Source organism: Procambarus clarkii, chromosome 81, assembly GCF_040958095.1.
Source record: "Procambarus clarkii isolate CNS0578487 chromosome 81, FALCON_Pclarkii_2.0, whole genome shotgun sequence".
Classification (NCBI taxonomy): domain Eukaryota; kingdom Metazoa; phylum Arthropoda; class Malacostraca; order Decapoda; family Cambaridae; genus Procambarus; species Procambarus clarkii.
The window spans coordinates 18,508,409-18,529,806 of record NC_091230.1 but is presented as its reverse complement, the minus strand read 5'-3'; the positions used below and the strand labels follow the sequence as shown (position 1 = coordinate 18,529,806).

Here is a 21,398-nt window from a genome sequence, read left to right as displayed (position 1 = left end):
GAGTACACAGACAGACAGACAGACAGACAGACAGACAGACAGACAGACAGACAGACAGACAGACAGACAGACAGAGAGTGAGTGAGAGACACCTTCCAAAGGTCTAAGTGTACTGTCACTGGTTTCGCGTGACCCAATGTGAGGTTACCCAGTCTCCATCCCTCGCCCCCTCCCCTCTCGCTTGCTGCTTCTGCCGCCACCAATAGTGGAATTGTTCAACGTGTAGTTGAACAATTGGACTGGATATGACCTAATCAAGGGTAAATTAGCAACTTTCTCGTGGCGAGTCATTTCCTCCTCTGGTTATAACGCTGTGGGTCGTTCATCAGAGGTGTCGTTAAGGGTCATGCTCTAGCTAATTATCTCGCCTCGTACTCCCCGATTTCATTGGAAATTGCATGGTGATGGTGGGAGAATTGATGGTTGATGTTGGTGGTGATTATGGTGGTAGGCCAAGAGTAATGGCTCCAGTGATGTCTACTGTACTGCTAGTAGTACAGTAATTACATAAATTAGATTTTGATTACATTTATTGGGCCTCTGCGCAAGGGAGATGGAACTTTCACAGATGACAAATTCATGGGTGAAATACCCCATGAATTTCAACAACAATATGGAGGCAGATTTCAATTGCAATTTCAGAGGCAACTGTACGATTCTGTTTTCAGTGAACCCCTGAACACAGTGAAGGTTGATAACTCAAGTGAGTTGTGCATGAATGTGATGCCAACATCAGATAATATATCAGATGTCACCCCTAACTCCACTTGACTTTGTAGTAACTATAGATCAGCCTATAGACTATAGGCCTATAGACTATAGACTATAGTAGCTATAGGCCTGTGCCCTCTGCACCCAGGCCCTGAGTCATGGAATTTCATTATCATCAATAATTGTAAAAAAAACACAATCATAGGCCCTTAACATATTTTGGAAAAAGAGGATGACACAATGATTTTTATGAGTAGACAGTATAGAGGACACGGCAAACCTCCGATATGATGTAAATCAGGTCTTTTTAGGGGGGCTACAGAAAATAATGATGTTTAATGAGTATAAATTTCGACTCCTTCGCTATGGGATTTTTTTTTAAATGGAAACCACATATAAAAAATGTAGTCAAATCACACTATAAAACGAAAGACCAATTTAAAATGATCTGGGAGTAATCATGTCGGAAGACCTTGGTTGTAAAGAACATAATAAAGTAGCCGTATGTATTAAAGAACATAATAAATTCACCCTATGTCCCTGTTACCTAGCAGTATAATAGGTACCTGGGTGTTAGTCAGCTGTCACGGGCTGCTTCCTGGGGGTGGAGGCCTGGTCGAGAAGCGGGCCGCGGGGACACTAAAAAGCCCCGAAATCATCTCAAGATAACTACACTAGCCTCCCTGCACTCAGGACGACGTCTACGGGAGTGATAGTGAGCACCACCACCTCATGTAACATGGATTTGACATAAAGATACAATTTGCTTATCAATAAGCCATCTCACAATGATAGCAATTCCTTGAGAAGATCGCAGCTAGTTGTAGGGGCCGGTGGGAGGATATTGGCTCCTGTACAGACGCGCACAAACACCATATATGAAATATAAGAATAGTATCTTGAATATGAACTACAGGTGCAGGCGATGAGTCACAATAACGTGGCTGAAGTATGTTGACCAGACCACACACTAGAAGTTGAAGGGACGACGACGTTTCGACTTGAGAATGGTGCAGGACGGACCGAAACGTCGTCGTCCCTTCAACTTCTAGTGTGTGATCTGGTCAACAATGAACTACAGGTGACTGTAGAGGACACGTGTTTGAAGCCCCATCGTAGCGTGTGCAGCCCCAGGGTAAAACCCCCACCTGAAGATAGACCAGAACGAGGCGAGAACCAGAACGGAGAATGTTGAACTATTTAACGTATTGCGGCGAGTTGGACGTTAGCACATAACGGGAGGGAAAAGTCATAATGATGGAGGCGATTTGAACATAGTATGGAGGAGAGGGAGCAGCAGCACCACCAGGAGGAGGAGGAGGAGGAGACACAGTTGGGTTAATATTAAAGCAGAGCTTCTGCTTATTCACAAGTCAACTTGAGTAACTTGGGCCGGGGGGGACGGGGCTCTTATCATGGAGGCTGGAGACCTCAGATCTGGAGGAGATTGATCCCACGCCTTGACCTGGGGGGGGGGGGGAGCTGGGGAGAGACGGAGGTCTTAAATACACGACACTCATTATAATTACAGCTTGAATCTTGGGCCTACCATTATAATTACAATGTAATTAGAGAAGGGTAATTTGAAGGTTTATCATGTGTAATAAAGGTAATTCGCTGTGGAACTATGACCACTCTGGTGAGCCAGGCGGGGAGCCAAGGTCACTAATATTAAGATAATTACCTCAGATAGTAATATATTCCTTGATGATGATGAAGATTAGGCCACCCAAGAGGTGGCACGGGCATGAATAGCCCGTAAGTGGTGGCCCTTTTGAGCCATTACCAGTATCAAGAGCTGATACTGGAGATCTGTGAAGGTGCGACTGCACCCTGCGTGACGGGACATGTCTTCCGTGACACAGATATTGAACATACTTCCGTTTTATATCCGCGTGCATGATGCCTGGCAGGTATGAAGTCTTGTACCAGCTGTGTGCGAGGACTGGCAGAAATGTATCCAGCTGGAGCCTGAATGAGAAGACGAGTACTTCTCGGTAAAAACGCTGGAGAGTCATGCACAACGTAACTTTCTCCAAGTTGTTGCCACCTGCCTGAAGGAGTGGTGGGGGAGGCCCCTGGGACGTCTCCTTGCGTCTCCTGACGCGCCTGGCTGTTGTGGAGGAGTGCTCTCTGGGGCTTTGTAATGTTCTCACGGTCGCTGCCCAGGATAAATACGCCTGCTACTGCTCGCTCCACGAGAACGTTTTCTTATAGCTGTTCATTTCTTGAAACGTGGGGAAGATAGCTCAGTTGGGTCACTAAGATATACACAAATTACATTAACGTGATATATACGAGTGAGAAGTTTTTTTTTATTATTTTCTACCACAGACGTGGCCACACATTTACAGTGCTAACCAGCATATATACATTTTCTTCTGTCCTCCATGGACAGGGTTAGAGATGTGTTAAACATATAGTTCAAGGGTTTATTGAACAATCAACCACAGAAGGTGATTCGGTGCTTTGAAAATGCTAAGCTAACCTACATACATAAATACATAGATACACAGATTTACGTCTGCCTTACATAAAGTGTTAGATGTGTCTTTTACATTGTGTCATTAATGTACATTCACAAAGGTGAAATGTAATTCTGATCAGCTTCTATGGTAGGGTATGCGGCTGGCAATGCCCAAGGTTCGCGCCCACTTCATTGCCTTTGTAGATGTTCTCAGTATAAGAAATACTTGTCCGTGCCACACCCAGCCTGTGGGTCTTATTTAAAACGTATTCCAGTGTAATCGACAGAGAACCAGTCGATAAAAAAATGGTAATAGTGGTAAGCAATAGAAGGGGGGGAGATGTGGAGCATGAAGGCGTGTCTGTGCCTGTGTTTGAGAGCGAGGCTCACCCGGGGAAGTTACTGGAGCATGAGCGAGGGTAATGGCTCTGTGGGTGCTCCTCACTCCCTCGAAAATAACGGGATTTTATTCCTCTGGCTGTGTCCGCAGGAATATTAGACTGGAACAAGTTGACCAGACCACACACTAGAAGGTGAAGGGACGACGACGTTTCGGTCCGTCCTGGACCATTCTTACAATCAACTTGAGAATGGTCCAGGACGGACCGAAACGTCGTCGTCCCTTTGCCTTCTAGTGTGTGGTCTGGTCAACTTACTGTAGCCACGTTATTGTGACTCATCGCCTGTATCTGGAACAAATCTTCTGGAAGAACAATAACTTATAGTCTAATAATGTAAATATCTAAATACAGGAGAACTGTGTAATGTTGGTGCTACGTTTATTAATCAGTGAAGTGATTCACATTAGTCGTCTATGTACCTAAATGTTAGCTGATCCCACCGCCCGAGCCTTGCCCGGATTACCAGAGGCACGTGTAGCAGCAGCGATAAACCTTAATGGACCTACCTTAACCCGTAAGAACTACGTATGTTTCCCAGTAATGTTGGGGCCGTCCCTGGTGTGGGTTAAGCCAGTCGCAGGTTCCTTTGTTGGCGAGGTGCTCCGCGCGCCCTCCTGATCCCCTCACATGGTGGCATCTAAGACTGGGGTGAGACGCACCCAGTGAGTCACTTGTATCCCCGCCACGTGACGCCCGCGTAACAAAGACCTCCAAGATCTTCCAACTGCACACAAGGGACTTTCCGGCTTAGCAAAGAAACAAAGACACTGGAAGTAAGTTGTATGTATTATTAGTCAAACTGTTTGCTACATACAGCGGTTATTTCATATCTGATAATCTCACCCGATTTCATCTATTGCTGACAGCAGCGCTCTTAATGTTAGGCTAGATCAAGTGTCCTGTCTCTGGCCTAGTTGTTCCTACGCTCATATAGACATTGTATTGTACACGGGATCCAGGTATTTTCTAAATTTTAAATTTACAAACTTTTATGAATAAAGTGAGGTGAGGCTTGGGGGTGAGGCTTGGCTCATGGTGTTGGGGGTGAGGTAGCTCAAGCTATTCTCACCCCGTTCAGTACAACGTGTTCATACATATATAGATAGACACACATTACAAACAATAAACATATTACCGAACATTCTGAGAGATAAACATATACATTTCTTCCTTTAATTGGGTAAGAAGCCTCGCTTGTTGGCGCCCGCCAGTATCTTAACACAGTCCTCATAAAATTAAGGTACTTGTAGTAACTATTTGGTGGAACTTCTTCCAGAAATGTTACACACACAAGCATTGAGTATTAAAAAGACGCAAGACATTACTGTATTCAAAATATTTGAAAATACCTAACTTTCAGTGAATTTGTGTACGAAAGTACCAATATGTAGTAACCGACCGCCGGTAAGTTGACTTCTGTAGTGTTGAATTTGAACAAAACGGAAACATTTTTTACCGGTAACATAAATATTAGACCTATATAACATAAATACCTGACCTTAGATCGCCTTCCAATCCTAGGCCTAGTATGCGGTATCTTAGGCCTGATGTAGTCTGTGCTGGAGGAATATTTTAGCTTGGTTTTTATCATTACTTTTTTCCGAACTATAAAATTAATACCAGAAAGTGGTTTACTGACAGTCCGTCACTACATGTTGGTAATTTTGACCACATAGTTACTAAAAGTACTATCATTTCAGGGGGGATGGGTTGCTTTATACTTGTGTATTGAACTAAGCTTCCCTATCTTCAAATCTGTATTCTCTAGAACGCAAGCGGGAGAAGAACATGATAAGCAGGCGATAAGTCTAAAGCATGTTGACCAGACCACACACTAGAAGGTGAAGGGACGACGACGTTTCTCTTTTTTTTTTTTTTTAGTGATATATACAAGAGTTGTTACATTCTTGTACAGCCACTAGTACGCGTGGCGTTTCGGGCAAGTCCTTAATCCTACGGTCCCTGGAATACGATCCCCTGCCGCGAAGAATCGTTTTTTCATCCAAGTACACATTTTACTGTTGCGTTAAACAAAGGCTACAGTTAAGGAATTGCGCCCAGTAAATCCTCCCCGGCCAGGATACGAACCCATGACATAGCGCTCGCGGAACGCCAGGCGAGTGTCTTACCACTACACCACGGAGACTTTCGGTCCGTCCTGGACCATTCTCAAGTCGATTGTGAAACGTCGTCGTCCCTTCACCTTCTAGTGTGTGGTCTTGTCAACAAGTACATGATAATTTACACTTGGAAAATATTAGAGGTACTGGTTCCAAATCTGCACACGGAAATAACTCGACACGAGACCAGAAGGCATGGCAGGATGTGCAGGATCACGGTGTTGGGTGTGAAGGGAAGAGCAGAGGTGCAGTAGGTACTCTTGAGAGAGAACTCTATCAACACCAAGGGCCCAAGACCTTCTCAACACGCCTGCTTCACATGAGGGGCCATAATTAGCCGATCTCTCGGTGTTCAAAAGAGAACTCCATAAACACCTTCAAAGGATACCTAATTAACCAGGCTGTGTGTGGTTTAGGTGTCAGGCTGCGAGCAGTCGTGTCGAACAGCCTGGTTGTTCAGACGACCAGCCAGGAGGCCTGGTCAGAGACTGGGCCTCGGGGACGTTGATCCTTGGAATCATCGCAAGGTGGGTATAACATTGTATGCAATATAAATAGCCTGACCGCAGCCAGTTCTCTTACGGGCTATTCATGCCCGTGCCACCTCTTGGGTGGCAAAATCTTCAACCTCCATCAGCCAGTTCTATTGAATGTTGTGATGCTGAGGAACACGAAGCTTAAGAGTGTAAATGAACAAATCCACAAGGGCCGTGACGAGGATTCGAACCTGCGTCCGGGAGCATCCCAGACACTGTCTTAATCGACTGAGCTACGACAGGGTAAAAGGAGTTGAAACCATCAAGAGTTAATGCATCACGCTAGTGTGATTTCTGTGTGTCTTAAGAGTTAACGTTCTATACATCCAGTACATCATGCGGGAAGGAGTCGAGGCGTGGGACTCCCGACCTTATCACCACTGCCACAGTAACAAAAGTTTCCTCTAGCAACTATACATTCGTGGTAAACTTTACAAGGGGCCAATATTTTCCGAGGCCGCTGTAGCACGCTTCAGTTGGTCTGTGGGAGAGTTACGGCTCGCTAACTTAGCTCACTTGCTTGCTTACATTACTAGCGGAGAGCTTAAAGTCGATGGTCCAGGTCGGGTACCTGCCCGGGCGATACTGAGGGGGGGGGGACAGGGGAGGGGGGGGGGGGTGAGGAAGGTAGAGATAAAACAACTAACCAAAACACCATTATTATTAACATGTTTCTTGGGCAAAAGTAATATAAAGTTTTGCGTAATCTGGGTAATTTTGTTAAGTCTTACTGGAGTGAGTTTGTTGCTTATATGCACCGCCACACGTAAGACATAAGTTCCAAATTGCAGATTCAGTCCCATTTTATGAGGTTTTACATCATTACTCTACATCAGATATTATACATACTTTACCCCACGAATTTGTAAATGCAACTTCCTGTTGTTCAGTGCCACCCAGGACAGATGGACAGTAGTAACTCTTCCATAAGGCACTGTCTTGTGACAAGTCCTGGTATATTGGGCGTCGTGTTGACAATTACACGCTCAAAAGGTCGACTGTAATGGTCACTGCCGCTCATGACAGTAATAAACATATTAGATTGTACAGTTGAGGTCAGTGCTTGTTCACCGTTACCCTCTCCTGACCCTTGGCTCCCCACTGTTCAGGAACGTCACTGTTATTTTAGAGTTCATTAAACTGCAGTAATTCTTGTATATTGAAGTAAAATAGGCACATAATAAGTCGCAAAAACATGTGGCTGAAATTTGATTTAAAAAAAAATAGGCTTGCTGATGCATAACGTAACTGGCACTCTGATTGGCTTCACCAGGTCACGTGACCCAGAGTCACACACATGACGTCATAGCTCTATAGAGAGCCACCTTGTTAGACGTAATACATCTAAACTTGGATGACGTCTTCATCAGCTCCATTATGTAAAGTGGTACATGGTAATGTAAATAAAATATTGCTTGGCAATCCCTGAAAGTAGTGAAGGCTATCAATGCTCTGATTGGTTGTTACGATACCCGAGTACAAGTACTATAGTTACAACCTGTCCTCTCAACTAATACGTCTCATTTTGTACGTTGTGATCTGCAGGGTACAAAATACTTTGAAAAGCAGCAGCTCATAAATATCCCCGTTTTCTATACATGTGTAGGCTAGGCTAAGTGGTCTGCCAACCTTTCTGGTTATATTAGCACCTTATACTATGTACTTTATGGTAAGTGAAGAGAACGTGGTGTGTGAGCACGGGGTAGTTTGACTCTCAAACCCTGTTAGTGTAGAAGAAAACCAAAATACCAATTGGGAAATTCTAAATACACAAAATTGACTATTGTATTAGTTCCTTCCTTCAGGGAGAGTAAACATTCGTCGACGATAGAGACAAATTTTAATACAATGCTGAGAACATATCAAGACTTGGTTAACTGTGGACCACTAAATATGCAGAAGATGTACACCATATGTCTTGATGAGGATGACACCAGCCTCGACTCCCATGCCAGCAACCCGGTCGGCCGAGCGGACAGCACGCTGGACTTGTGATCCTGGGTTCGATCCCAGGCGCCGGCGACAAACAATGGGCAGAGTTTCTTTCACCCTATGCTCCTGTTACCTAGCAGTAAAATAGGTACCTGGGTGTTAGCCAGCTGTCACGGGCTGCTTCCTGGGGGTGGAGGCCTGGTCGAGGACCGGGCCGCGGGGACACTAAAAAAGCCCCGAAATCATCTCAAGATAACCACTGGGAGATGACGCAGGTGGAGGGCATCAGGGTGTGGAGCTCTTGCGGGAGGAGACACACTAGGGATTGATGATTGATGAAGATTAAGCCACCCAAGAGGTGGCACGGGCATGAATAGCCCGTAAGTGGTGGCCCTTTTGAGCCATTACCAGTATCAAGAGCTGTGGAGGTGCAACTGCACCCTGCGTGACGGGAGATGTCTCCCGTGCACACTAGGGGTCTTGTGGGATATTTGTAGTCGCTAATATTTATGAGGTGAAAGTGGTTGTGCCAGTTCTTGGTTAACGCCAAATGTTACCAACGAGGAGGGCAGACTTGCTTAAACCTCGTTGACTCACTTGTCAAACAAGTTTATATATATATATATATATATATATATATATATATATATATATATATATATATATATATATATATATATATATATATTATAATATATATATTATAATAATATGCAGAAACACAGCACTTCTCATAAATATAATAAAAGACGTTCTTCGAGTTGAACGTTTGCTTCCTTTGGTTCATTTTTATATAGAGAGGGTTCGTGTTGATGTAGGCATGTTTGGCGTTAATTTGAGATGGGTACACACCAAGGGTGGTTCAGGGACGGGGGGTGGGGGGGGAGTGTACAGCTAGACACGCGTAACCACCACCTAAAACCTGGGAATTCTTTGTCTTCACAGAGCTTTTCTTTTTCTTTACGTCTGAGGCGGGTAGTTTATTGTGTACCCCATACTTATCCTGTGAGCGGTAGCGCAAAAATGATCAGAGAGGGTACAGAAGGTCTCCCTGTTTTCCACCTTCCTTCCCACGCTCCCTCTACAGTAACCATTGCAGCTAATGCGCTCCATTTCCTCCGACGGGAAACACTTGGACCCCATTGAGGCGCTCATGATTAGCGAGCTTTCGTTGTGAGGTTGTGTGTAGCAGCTACAAGGAAATGTATTACAAACTAAACTCTTTATTCAAAGCCCTTAGTGAAGACCACCTTTCCTTGCTTGGTAGGGGGGGGGGAGGGGTAATGTCGTACTTCTACAGCCAGGGGTGTAGTCCAGATGTTATTAGTACTAGTCATACACAGTACTTATCTTCACATGTAATTTGGAGTATGGGTTTGTAAACATAACCCAGAAAGGAGACGAATGATGTGTAATGGAGCCGTCAACTGTTACAAGATCAGTTATTAACTAATCAATCTTTGTAAAGGTGTACACATTCCCAGATGCATCTTCGAGCGGAAACATGGGGCCAAATTCACGAAAGCACTTACGAACGTGTGCATCTTTCCTTAATCTTTGACAGCTTTGGTTACATTTATTAAACAGTTTGCAAGCATGAAAACTTTCCAATCGACTGTGGTTATTGTTATAAACAGCCTCCTGGTGCTTCGGAGCTCATTAACTGTTTAATAATTGTAAACAAAGCCGTCAAAGATTGAGAAAAGATGTACAGGTTCGTAAGTGTTTGCGTAAGTGCTTTCGTGAATCTGGCCCATGGCCCTTAACTTGTACATTTCAAACATTACAAAAATGAAAACATTTAAGCAAGAACATTTGCTTGTATATATTAGCTATTGTAATACTTCAAAGTAATAAAATAATGCCGAATAATTTTGCTTGGGGGGGTTGAGCTTTGGCTCCTTGGTCCCGCCTCTCAACTGTCAATCAACTGGTGTACAGATTCCTGAGCCTACTGGGCTCTATCATATCTACATTTGAAACTGTGCATGGAGTCAGCCTCCACCACATCACTGCCTAGTACCTACCTTGAGGCTACCTTGAGGTGCTTCCGGGGCTTAGCTGTCCCCGCGGCCCGGTCGTCGACCAGGCCTCCTGGTTGCTGGACTGATCAACCAGGCTGTTAGACGCGGCTGCTCGGACAGTACATTCCATTTATTAACTACTCTAACGGCCAACGGTGTTGGCCGTTGTGAACCCTTGGTAACGGAGACCAGCGAGTAGTGTCCAGATTCCTCAACATTGTGATATGTGTTATGATGGTAACGTAACAGTTTGTGTTACAATGGTAACGTGTACCCGTGTGAGCGGTGTGTCTGGCCCACAGTCTTACTACCTATTGTGTGTAAACCGGGGGTGGGGTGGGTGGGGGGGGGGGGGGGGTGAAGCTTACATCTCGCCGGATGTTTGATTTCCGGTCTGTTGGTGGTAAGATGAAGACATCCTTTACTGTCTGAAGTCTTCCACAGCACCGCTCCTGTGCCAGGTAAGTCCAATACGGGCTCACCATAGCCCGTGCTACTTGAAACTTTTTTTGTTCCCAGTAGCTGAATCTATAACAACAACTGTCTGAATCTTGTATGATTATTGTAACATGTTTCCCCCGTTGAATTAATGCACCATATTACCGACGGTTAATGTGTCATTGTGTGTGATGTGTTTGTGTATTGAAATGTGTTTGTTAATGTGTTGGTGGTACTGTGTTGTGATGTGTCGTCGGGGGAGGTAGGCTGGTGGTTGTTGACGAGTCTTGATGTGCTTTCAGAACCGACATCCGGGACCGAGAGCTGGAGGAGGAGGAGAGGGAGGAGGTGCTGGGCTCCGACGACGAGGAGCAGGAAGATCCCTTCGACTACTGCAAAGGTTAGTGGTGTGTGGGGGGGGGGGGGCTGTGGTGGGTGTGGGGGGTGGGTGTGGGGGGGGGGCCTGTGGTGGGGTGTTGGGGGCCCCTGTGGTGGGGTGTGGGGGGCCCTGTGGTGGGGTGTGGGGGGCCCTGTTGTGGGGTGTGGGGGGCCCTGTGGTGGGTGTGGGGGGGCCCCTGTGGTGGTGGTGGGTGTTGGGGGCCCTCTGTGGTGGTGGTGGGTGTGGGGGGGCCCTCTGTGGTGGTGGTGGTGGGTGTGGGGGGCCTGTGGTGGGGTGTTGGGGGCCCCTGTGGTGGGGTGTGGGGGGCCCTGTGGTGGGGTGTGGGGGGCCCTGTGGTGGGGTGTGGGGGGCCCTGTGGTGGGTGTGGGGGGGCCCCTGTGGTGGTGGTGGGTGTTGGGGGGCCCTCTGTGGTGGTGGTGGGTGTGGGGGGGCCCTCTGTGGTGGTGGTGGTGGGTGTGGGGGGCCCCTGTGGTGGAGGGGCCCAGGGGTGGGTGGGCTAGTGCAAGTGTGACGCCATTGAGGAGGTAGGCCCAATGGAACAGGGTAAATAAAAGCAAAAACAACCTTAGGAAAGGTGACCCCGGAGCCTCCGCATGGGGACGGACTCGGCAAACACCGTCCACCATTACACACTCCAGGAGGTTCATGGACTCATCGACATACAGTCACTAAACATCAAATTACAAGAGCAAGTCACCAGGGTGTGGTACCCCGATAGAAAATTTAGACGACCCAATATTAGAAAAGACTTCTCAAAGATAAGACTCTCACCCCCACAGCTGGTGGCCCAAGAGCTTGGATCTACTCGATGAAAACAAAGCCCCGCTATACATAATTCCAAAATTAAATACTGACCAGAACCCCCCGAACCCCCACCCTAAAAAATAGACAGAGAAGCAGCAGATTAAAATCCGCTCGTTCAAGAGAGCTCGGCTAGCAGTGTCGGCAAGGCGGACAGCCCGCCTCCTGTGATAACTTGTATTGCATTTCTAAATATTTTGTTTACCTGTACTTCACTATCTTCATCCCCCTGCCTCCTCAAAAAGGTAAAAAACCAAACCATGAGGTAGGCTGCCTGTGTGCCGTGTTGAGAGGATGAAGGCGTGGCCGCGCCCTCAGCCCCGTAGACACCAATTCACGTCCCTTGACTCTCCGCCTCCTTCCCTCTCTCATCCTGGTGTGTGTTGTTAGTTTTTTAGTTTAGTTCATTTATTATGCACGCCATACCCATCTTGTGGGCGGTAGTGGAAAGGGTTACAGAGGCACATAATGGGCTCAGGGACTGAAGCCCACAATTCATTTAGCTAAGCAAGTTACAATCTTGATGAGCTAGTTACAAAATTCAATATAAGTCGTCACATCAACAATGGGTTCGAGATCGACCTCAAGTACAGGTTCTAAATTAAGCAACTGACATATGTGGAGAGCTAGTGTCACAATTTATATGTTTGTCCTGACTTGGTAAAGTGTGGACTAGTGGTGGTGTGTGTTAATACGGGTGTGCTTTGTTTAAGACCCGCAACGCGACGCCAATAAACTGATTATTTTAAGTTGATATGTTTTGTCATGCTGCTCTGTATGCGCGGCTCGGCCTGCCAGCGCATACAGAATTCCGCAGACTGTTTAAACACAGTGGAAGTATCGGCAGACATTACTGTGTCTAGGATGGTGGGTGGTGATGGCACAGTGCCAGTTAAGCCGCCTGTCCGTAGCACCTGTATGGAAGGGATGGCGCCGGTCCGAGGTTCATGTGCGATTATTCTGTTGTGGTGACGGGTGTCGCCGGTATATAGGTATCGGGAGTGTAGAGGAATATTAGAATATTTCCCGAAGAAATATTGCGGGAACAAACGTGGACATTTTCAAGAGAAAACTAGATTTAAAAAAACAAGTGCCAGACCAACCGGGTTGTGGTGGGTATGTGGGCCTGCGGGCCGCTCCAAGCAACAGCCTGGTGGACCAAGCTCTCGCAAGCCAAGCCTGGCCTCGGGCCGGGCTTGGGGAGTAGAACTCCCAGAACCCCATCAACCAGGTATATGTGGGCCTGCGGGCCGCTCCAAGCAACAGCCTGGTGGACCAAGCTCTCGCAAGCCAAGCCTGGCCTCGGGCCGGGCTTGGGGAGTAGAACAACTCCCAGAACCCCATCAACCAGGTACACGTGAGTTATTCAGGTGTACCCCATTCCTGGCATCCTCCTCCCATAGGCATGTCGCTGATGCTGGAGACGGTTCCAGGTTCTGTTCTGTTTCCTACAACGTTCGCAATGTTGGTCTGTGAGCTAATACCATCCACTCAAACGCTGATAGTTGTTTGTCCTTCTGCGGCGCCCTACTAGAGGCGTGGCAGACTGAACTGGAGGATATTGAAGATGGTTGTTGGTTCCCGTCCTCCTTCGCCTGTCCCCGGGGTGACCTCGGGCAGAGGTGCCACCTGTTGAACTCGTCACCCTGCCCCCCCCCCCTCCCACTGGTGTTGCACGTGGCACGTGTGGCCTGCATGCGGCCACACCTGCCACTGCCACAGTGGCAGGTGTGCACACATGGGAGGTGCACGGAGAGGAAGCTGTACTCGGATGAAAAGGAGCTTCTGTACCTGCTGGATGCTGGCCATCACTCTACCTCTCCCGCCTCTCTCTCCCTCCCAGCAGTCCCCCTACGTGTATATCTGAATTTCCCATCCCTCTATGCATATTTCCCTCAGCCCTCACTCGCGTACCCTTGCCTCCCCCCCCCCCCTATCCCCAACACTCATTCCTCCACCCACATTCCTAATTCACCCCTTCCCCCCCCTAACCCATCCATCCGCACCCCCCCCCCCCCCCCCATGAAAGCGCCTGAAATAGGCGTCCTTGAGCTGGGTGGGGGCAGGAATAGCCCGCGGGAAGGCGCCAAGAGTAATAACTGCCATTGTTCACCGTCACCACACCTGGGCCGCCGCCGCCGCCGCTCGCTGCGTTCACTCATTCACTCACTGCGTTCACTGGCTACGTTCGCTCATTCACTGGCTGCGTTCGCTCATTCACTGGCTGCGTTCGCTCATTCACTGGCTGCGTTCGCTCATTCACTCGCTTCTTCATTCCTGCAATCTTTCACTTGTGTGCGCTTCGTCACACAAAATTGGTGTTTATAAGGATTGTTGCTTATCTGTGTTACTTGTAGTTCGTTGCCAGAGTTGTTCTACTTCCCGAACCCGGCCTGAAGTCAGGCTTATCTTGGTGATGGTAGAGCCTGCTGATGGACCTGACAACACTAGCCTGAAAGTTTCGACTTTTAACAAAAAAAGTCTACAAGACTTGTGCATGTCACACCCTGACCTTGAGTATTTTCCGTGTGTGAACACGCACGCAAGCAGGTATGATAGAGGGAGATAGGTCAGGTGGTCATGGCATTAGACAACCAAGGGGCTAGAAAAGCGGGTTCCAAGGACTAGAGCTAGATCCAGCAGGCACAAATAGGCGAGGTCTGCCATGATGTGCAGGATGACCCACCATCACACTTGGGACATTGACCCACTACCACCACACTTGGGACATTGACCCACTACCACCACACTTGGGACATTGACCCACTACCACCACACTTGGGACATTGACCCACTACCACCACACTTGGGACATTGACCCCACCACCACCACACTTGGGACATTGACCCCACCACCACCACACTTGGGACATTGACCCACCACCACCACACTTGGGACATTGACCCACTACCACCACACTTGGGACATTGACCCCCCACCACACACTTGGGACATTGACCCCACCACCACCACACTTGGGACATTGACCCCACCACCACCACACTTGGGACATTGACCCACCACCACCACACTTGGGACATTGACCCACCACCACCACACTTGGGACATTGACCCCACCACCACCACACTTGGGACATTGACCCACCACCACACACTTGGGACATTGACCCCACCACCACCACACTTGGGACATTGACCCCACCACCACCACACTTGGGACATTGACCCCACCACCACCACACTTGGGACATTGACCCACCACCACACTTGTGTCGAATGTTGTCGTTGTTAAAGATTCGCTACCTGGAACTAAAAGATCCAAGTAGCACGGGCTATGGTGAGCCCGTAGTGGAGTATTGTGTCGAATGTTTCGCCCGGCTGTTCATTCACACTGCCATAGTTGAAGTTCTTGGAGAGGGTTTCAGTACCGAAGTAATTGGAATTGGGATCGTTGAACATGTAATCTGATTGTAATTGTTTTTTGTCTAATATCGAAACATTTAATTATTTTGGTTATCGTGGTCGGATAACTGATAACCAGTTTTATGATAGGACAGTGAGTGTTTAGACTCTTAATGTTACACATAAACTGGATTTTGTTTAATTTACTTTCCTTTATCTGCTTGTTAGGAATCTTTTATGTTTGTTCTTTGTTACTCTTTTTAGACCTCATTTTATGCGGGGGCGATGTTGTTTATGCAACAGCTGCGAAACACCTGTGTTCAACACCTGTGTTCAGATGCTCATGTTGGCTCTGATTCTCATACCCGTCAAAATAGTGTCATCACTGGACCACAGCTCGCCAACACGCTGCTGGAGGCGATGAGTCACAATAACGTGGCTAAAGTATGTTGACCAGACCACACACTAGAAGGTTAAGGGACGACGACGTTTCGGTCCGTCCTGGACCATTCTCAAGTCTATTGAGAATGGTCCAGGACGGACCGAAACATAGTCGTCCCTTCACATTCTAGTGTGTGGTCTGGTCAACACGCTGCTCTTTTGTCCTGAACATTATAGTCATTTATACGAATATGTGATGAACACCTTTAATAAGACAAAACAAAAACGGGCGAAACTGATTTAAGTTGAAGTGCCAGCCAAAAGGTCAAGGATGAAAATACTCCAGGGCGCGCTAGCTCTGCATTCCTTTAAGATAGTAGAAAATAGAAATGATGGTATAAATAGCCTTGGAGCCGGAGCACGCAAGAGGCAGAATTGGCCAGGAGACACAGGCGACGGTGGTGGCGGCGACCAGGTGTGTGTATGGGGCCATAGGTGACACAGGCACAACCAGAGAACACTGTATAAACATCAGAGGTCCGCAACTGTTCAACACTCTCCCAGCGAGCATAAGAAATATTGCCGGAACAACCGGGGACATTTTAATGAGAACTAGATAATTTTCTCAAATCCACCACAGCCCGGACCAACCGGGCTGTGGTGGGTATGTGGGCCTGCGGGCCGCTGCAAGCATCAGCCTAGTGGACCAAACTCTCACAAGTCAAGCCTGGCCTGGGGACTAGAATGAACTCCCAGAACCCCATCAAGCAGGTAGTCAAGCAAGCATTAGAAGGCCGCAAGATAAGGCGGAAATTCCCGAGGTCAGGTGTGGTCTGGGAGGTTGAGGAGTGTGACCCGTGTGTGACCCTTGATCCCTTGTTGTGGGAGGGGCATGAACGGGACAGAGGGTGAGGCTGGAGGGAGCGGGCTCCATGACTCCCGGTAAGGGAGTGGAGACATCGTAACGTCACAAATTTTTCATGTACAGGAAACACAGTAAGGACGGTGGGACACAGTAAGTGGGCGGCGCGCCGTGGCTAGGGAGTGCTCACACCTTTATTCGTCGCCTACGAAAGCAAAAGTAACTACATAAAACTAGAGGAAATTGTAACTCATTAAAGACAGCAAGTTGCCCGGTGAATACGGAACATCAACAGAAGCACATGGCTAACGCTCCATTTAGCAAGGAAACTGCGCCAGGAGGGATGCCAACTGGGCTTCAGTGCCGCGAGGGACGATTTTACCGTTTTGATTGTTGCCACCGGAGGCGGCTAGTTTATTGTGCACCCCATACTAATCCTGTGAGCGGTAGCGCAAAAAAGCATTACATAGGACACACAAGGTCTGTAATACGACTCGTCATGCCAGAAAGTACCGCCATAAAGACTGAACATGTTAATCTAAACAGTCACCTATTTGACTATTTCAACTCTTCACGCTGGTTGATGCAATGATTTCCTTACCAAATTACATAACGCTAATGTTTCTTTTAAATGCGACTAACCTTAATAGTTTTGAATGTATTCATATTATAGTATTGGAACCGCGGGCGATCCCGTACTGTGTCAGGACGTCGACGCATCTCTCAACAAGTATAATGTACGGTGTTAGGTTATCTTGAGATGATTTCGGGGCTTTTAGTGTCCCCGCGTCCCGGTCCTCGACCAGGCCTCCACCCCCAGGAAGCAGCCCGTGACCACTGACTAACACCCAGGTACCTATTTTACTGCTAGGTAACAGGGGCATAGGGTGAAAGAAACTCTGCCCATTGTTTCTCGCCGGCGCCTGGGATCGAACCCGGGACCACAGGATCACAAGTCCAGCGTGCTGTCCGCTCGGCCGACCGGCTCCCTAGCAACTGGTGTGAGACACACTGGCCAAGTTTCCGTTCTATATTATATTGTTATTGATGGTTTGACATGGGAAGGCAACACCGTAACCTCTCCTGGGCCTTGTATTGTTCATGTATGTACTGTATTTGATCTAAGTTTGTGTACGTTTGGGCTAGGCGAGGTTAATTTTTTGTTCTGTATTTTGTATACATGTCGCTACAGTCTCCGTAAGGTGCTGTATTTTTGATGGAAGGGTCGAGGAGTTTAGGCTTGGACTCCACGGGCCATATTCACGAAGCAGTTACGCAAGCACTTACGAACCTTGTACATCTTTTTCTCAATCTTTGGCGGCTTTGTTTACAATTATTAAACAGTTAATGACCTCGGAAGCACCAGGAGGCTTTTTATAACAACAACAGTTGATTAAGAAGTTTTCATGCTAGCAAACTGTTTAATAAATGTAACCAAAGCCGTCAGAGATTGAGGAAAGATATACACGTTCGTAAATACTTGCGTAACTACTACGTGAATCTGGCCCCTGGTTCCCCAGTTGCTTCTGTGTACTCTTGCAACCTGTCCTTAAAAAGAACGTCGCTTTTGGTCGTTTGCTCGTATGGCCGAATATGGACGTAATTTGAAAATGAAAAAAAAAATGAAAATAAATTTGGGATTTTTTTTTTCAACAGTAAGTTAAGGGTCCTCTGATAGGTTAGGTGGGCAGGAAATTCTCAAAGTTTCAAAACGTTATGAAAAACGTTAATGAAAAGTTTTCTCTTCTAACCTTGCCGAGTAAGCCGGACGACTCAAACAGAAAACGGAACAGTACGTCACTTTTGTGAGTCGATTTAATTTCAAATTACGTCCAAATTTGGCCATAGCGCGCATACGAGCCAAAAGTGACGTTATTGTTAAGAGGACGAGTTGCTCAGGCAGTGGTGAGAGAAGGGAGGAGGCTCCGACCTTCCAGCCTCCCCAAGATTCGAACCCTGGTCGTCTGGTGTGCAAGGCGAGTGTGTTAACCGCACCACCACCACCACCACGTGACCACACGGCAGGCGCGACCAGGGTAACCAAGCACTTGAGTAGGAACCTGAGTTACCTCCTGAAGGCCACCACCTTTGTGTCATTAGTATTGATTACATGTGATGGCAAAAGTGTGTGTGTGTGTGTGTGAAAGAGAAATATAAGTAGTAGATATAATAGAAGGAAAAATAGATTGGTTAGAAAGGCGGGGTCCAAGAGCTAATAGCTCGATTCTGCAGACACACACAGTAAACACATGCACACGAACACGCAGGAACGCACGCACGCGTACGTGTATAAAATATAAATATTCGTTCGTTTTGAAGTTAATCCCTTTCGCCATTATTTGACTTTTGATTTTCTTGCTGTTCAAACTTAATATCCTACTTAAGAGTTCATTAAGGAGCGCGTTATGGTTGAGGTGTTAACTGTTTTTTTAAACGTCTTCTCCGATACTTTCCCTCTCAAGTGTAGCATTAATCGCTATAGTATAAATATTATTTAAGGTCACTCCTTACCAACTTTGTATGAGAAAAGGGGAATTGAACAAAGTCTCGCATCATACATAATAGTTTTGACGGTTGCTTCAGAAGTGTGTGTAACGCGAGCATAGGAAGATTCAAGAGACCGTTGGAGTTGCTTGAGCATTGTTGCCAGTGCGTCACATGGGCGGCGTGCTAGTGCTCACGGTACAGTGTGCGTAGTGACCATCAGTCATTTTTCGTTTCATGCAAGTCGGCGTTCAATCCCCGACCTTCCAAGTGGTTGGGCACCATTCCTTCACGCCGTCCCAACCCGAATCATTATCCTGATCTTCCCAGTGCTATATAGTCGTAATGGCTTGACGGTTTCCCCTGATAGTTCCCCCTCCCTTCGGCTGGGAGAGGCTCGAAGACACATTTGTGATGTGTGGATCAGTGTTGATATTGATGCGCCTTGTCTATTGCTTTAAAAGTAAAGTAGTTCGTTTATTATACCATGAAATGGTTCCGAGGCTCAATAACATCGCGGTCCGGTCTCTGACCAGGTCTCCTTGCTTGGTGATGTGGTCAACCAAGCTGTTGGAAGATTATACAGTTTCCTGCAAGAAATGCCGGGCCAACCGAGTTGTAGGGGATATGCGAGCCGACTGGCCGCTCCAGGCAACAACCAGTTGGACCAAGCTCTCAAAGCCTGGCTCCAGGCCGGCCTTGGGAAGCGGAACAACTCCCAGAACCCCACTCCAGGTACTATCCAGGTAACTGGATAAGAATGGCACTCAATGTGTACCATATCTTGAGGTTATCTTGAGATGATTTCGGGGTTTTTAGTGTCCCCGCGGCCCGGTCCTCGACCAGGCCTCCTAACAATTTCGTAGCAGAGCGTAGTTCATATAAATAGATCACCATAGATCATATAAATAGATCACCATAGATCATATAAATAGATCACCATAGATCATATAAATAGATCACCATAGATCATATAAAAGATCATGGTATAGTAAGGCTGCCTCGATCAGAGAACATTATATAGCGGATAATGATATTTAAACACGGTCGGTGTGGCACTAAGGACTCTTCAGGGAAGGTGTATTCTTTTGGTCTTACGGGCTATTCATGCCCGTGCCACCTCTTGGGTGGCTTAATCTTTATCAATCATCAATCGTGTATTCTTGTGTTAATATTCAGAGGTCCTCACATCTTTGACATGTCCAAACTGGATAATATATATAGAGGTTATATATAAACTGGATAATATATATAGAGGTTATAATATTACTGCTCGTAATATTACTGCAAAGTAATATTACTTTGCGGATTATTACCGCACAACCTCAAACAACTTAACTGTTGGGGCCGTTACACTACACTGGGGAGTGGGGGGGGGCTGGGGGTAATGCTCTCACAGACGGAAAATGATTGACTTAAATTTCATAATCTGTACTTGGAAAGTATTTCAAAGTGAGGGCGTAATCTGGCCACTGACCTGGACAGTAGCGACTGGCCTGGACAGTAGCGACTGACCTGGACAGTAGCGACTAACCTGGCCAGAAGGGGGGGGGGGATGTACAGTTGGAGATGCATATGGAACTAATGAAGGGAAGCCACGTATATGTACAGAATATATAAATCTGTCGGCATTTAAGGCGGCAGACTTACATTATACCATAAGATGTAACAAATATTATAAAACATGTCTGGAGGAGGGACTTCAGACAGGGGCGAGATTAACCAGACTTACCGGTGCATGCTTGTGCATAATCTACCAGATGAACTTGAAACTAGCCACAGGTTAATCACAGGTATGGTGTCTTAAGTTTAGTGTCTTTAATACCTGCGTTTGTTGTCACAAGGAATCTCTCTCACTATCACCAGAAGTGTAAATAGAACACAACACCGGCCTCATGTGTGAAGCCAGCAAACATGACCCCCATTACACACAGAAATCACAATAGCGTGATGAATCAAATGAACAAATCCACAAGGGCCGTGACGAGGATTCGAACCTACGTCCGAGGTTAAGACATCGTCTGGGATGCTCTCGGACGTAGGTTCGAATCCTCGTCACAGCCCTACAAAACCAGTGTGAGTAATAGAATACGCAGCACTGGCATGGAATGCGCTTGCAACGAAACTAGTGTTTGAATTTAGAGAACTAAACTGCGGGCAGTTTGAGATAACTCTCAACCATTGGGAGCAGAGGAGATATGTTCACTATATGAAAAATATTGAGGGGGGATTACGTAAGGTGGACAAGGGCAGCCTCTCGAAAATAAGTAGAGTGGACGCAACTTGCACATGGAACTGCACATGGTAAAGATTAACAGCCGTGGAAGCCACATACAGCTAACGTCAAGAAAGTTAAAAAAAAAAAAAATGCAAGGCTAGTAGGCGGGGCGTAAAGAATTAGACTCCTCTGTTGTCACTTGTTAAGCCTCCCTCCCCCCACCAGCGGCACCCTTCCCTCCCCCCACCAGCGGCAACCT

General features: G+C 47.0%; 1 protein-coding gene across 2 annotated transcripts in view; it reads left to right on the top strand.

Moving 5' to 3' along the window:
- The window catches only part of SRPK (SR splicing factor protein kinase), a 218,425-nt gene that overhangs the window by 162,510 nt on the left and 34,517 nt on the right, over positions 1-21,398 (top strand). For both annotated transcript variants that reach the window (XM_045766616.2, XM_045766614.2), the window contains exon 2: positions 10,932-11,029. In XM_045766616.2, the coding sequence (XP_045622572.2) occupies positions 10,932-11,029 (98 nt within the window). The remainder of the gene's footprint in view (positions 1-10,931; positions 11,030-21,398) is intronic.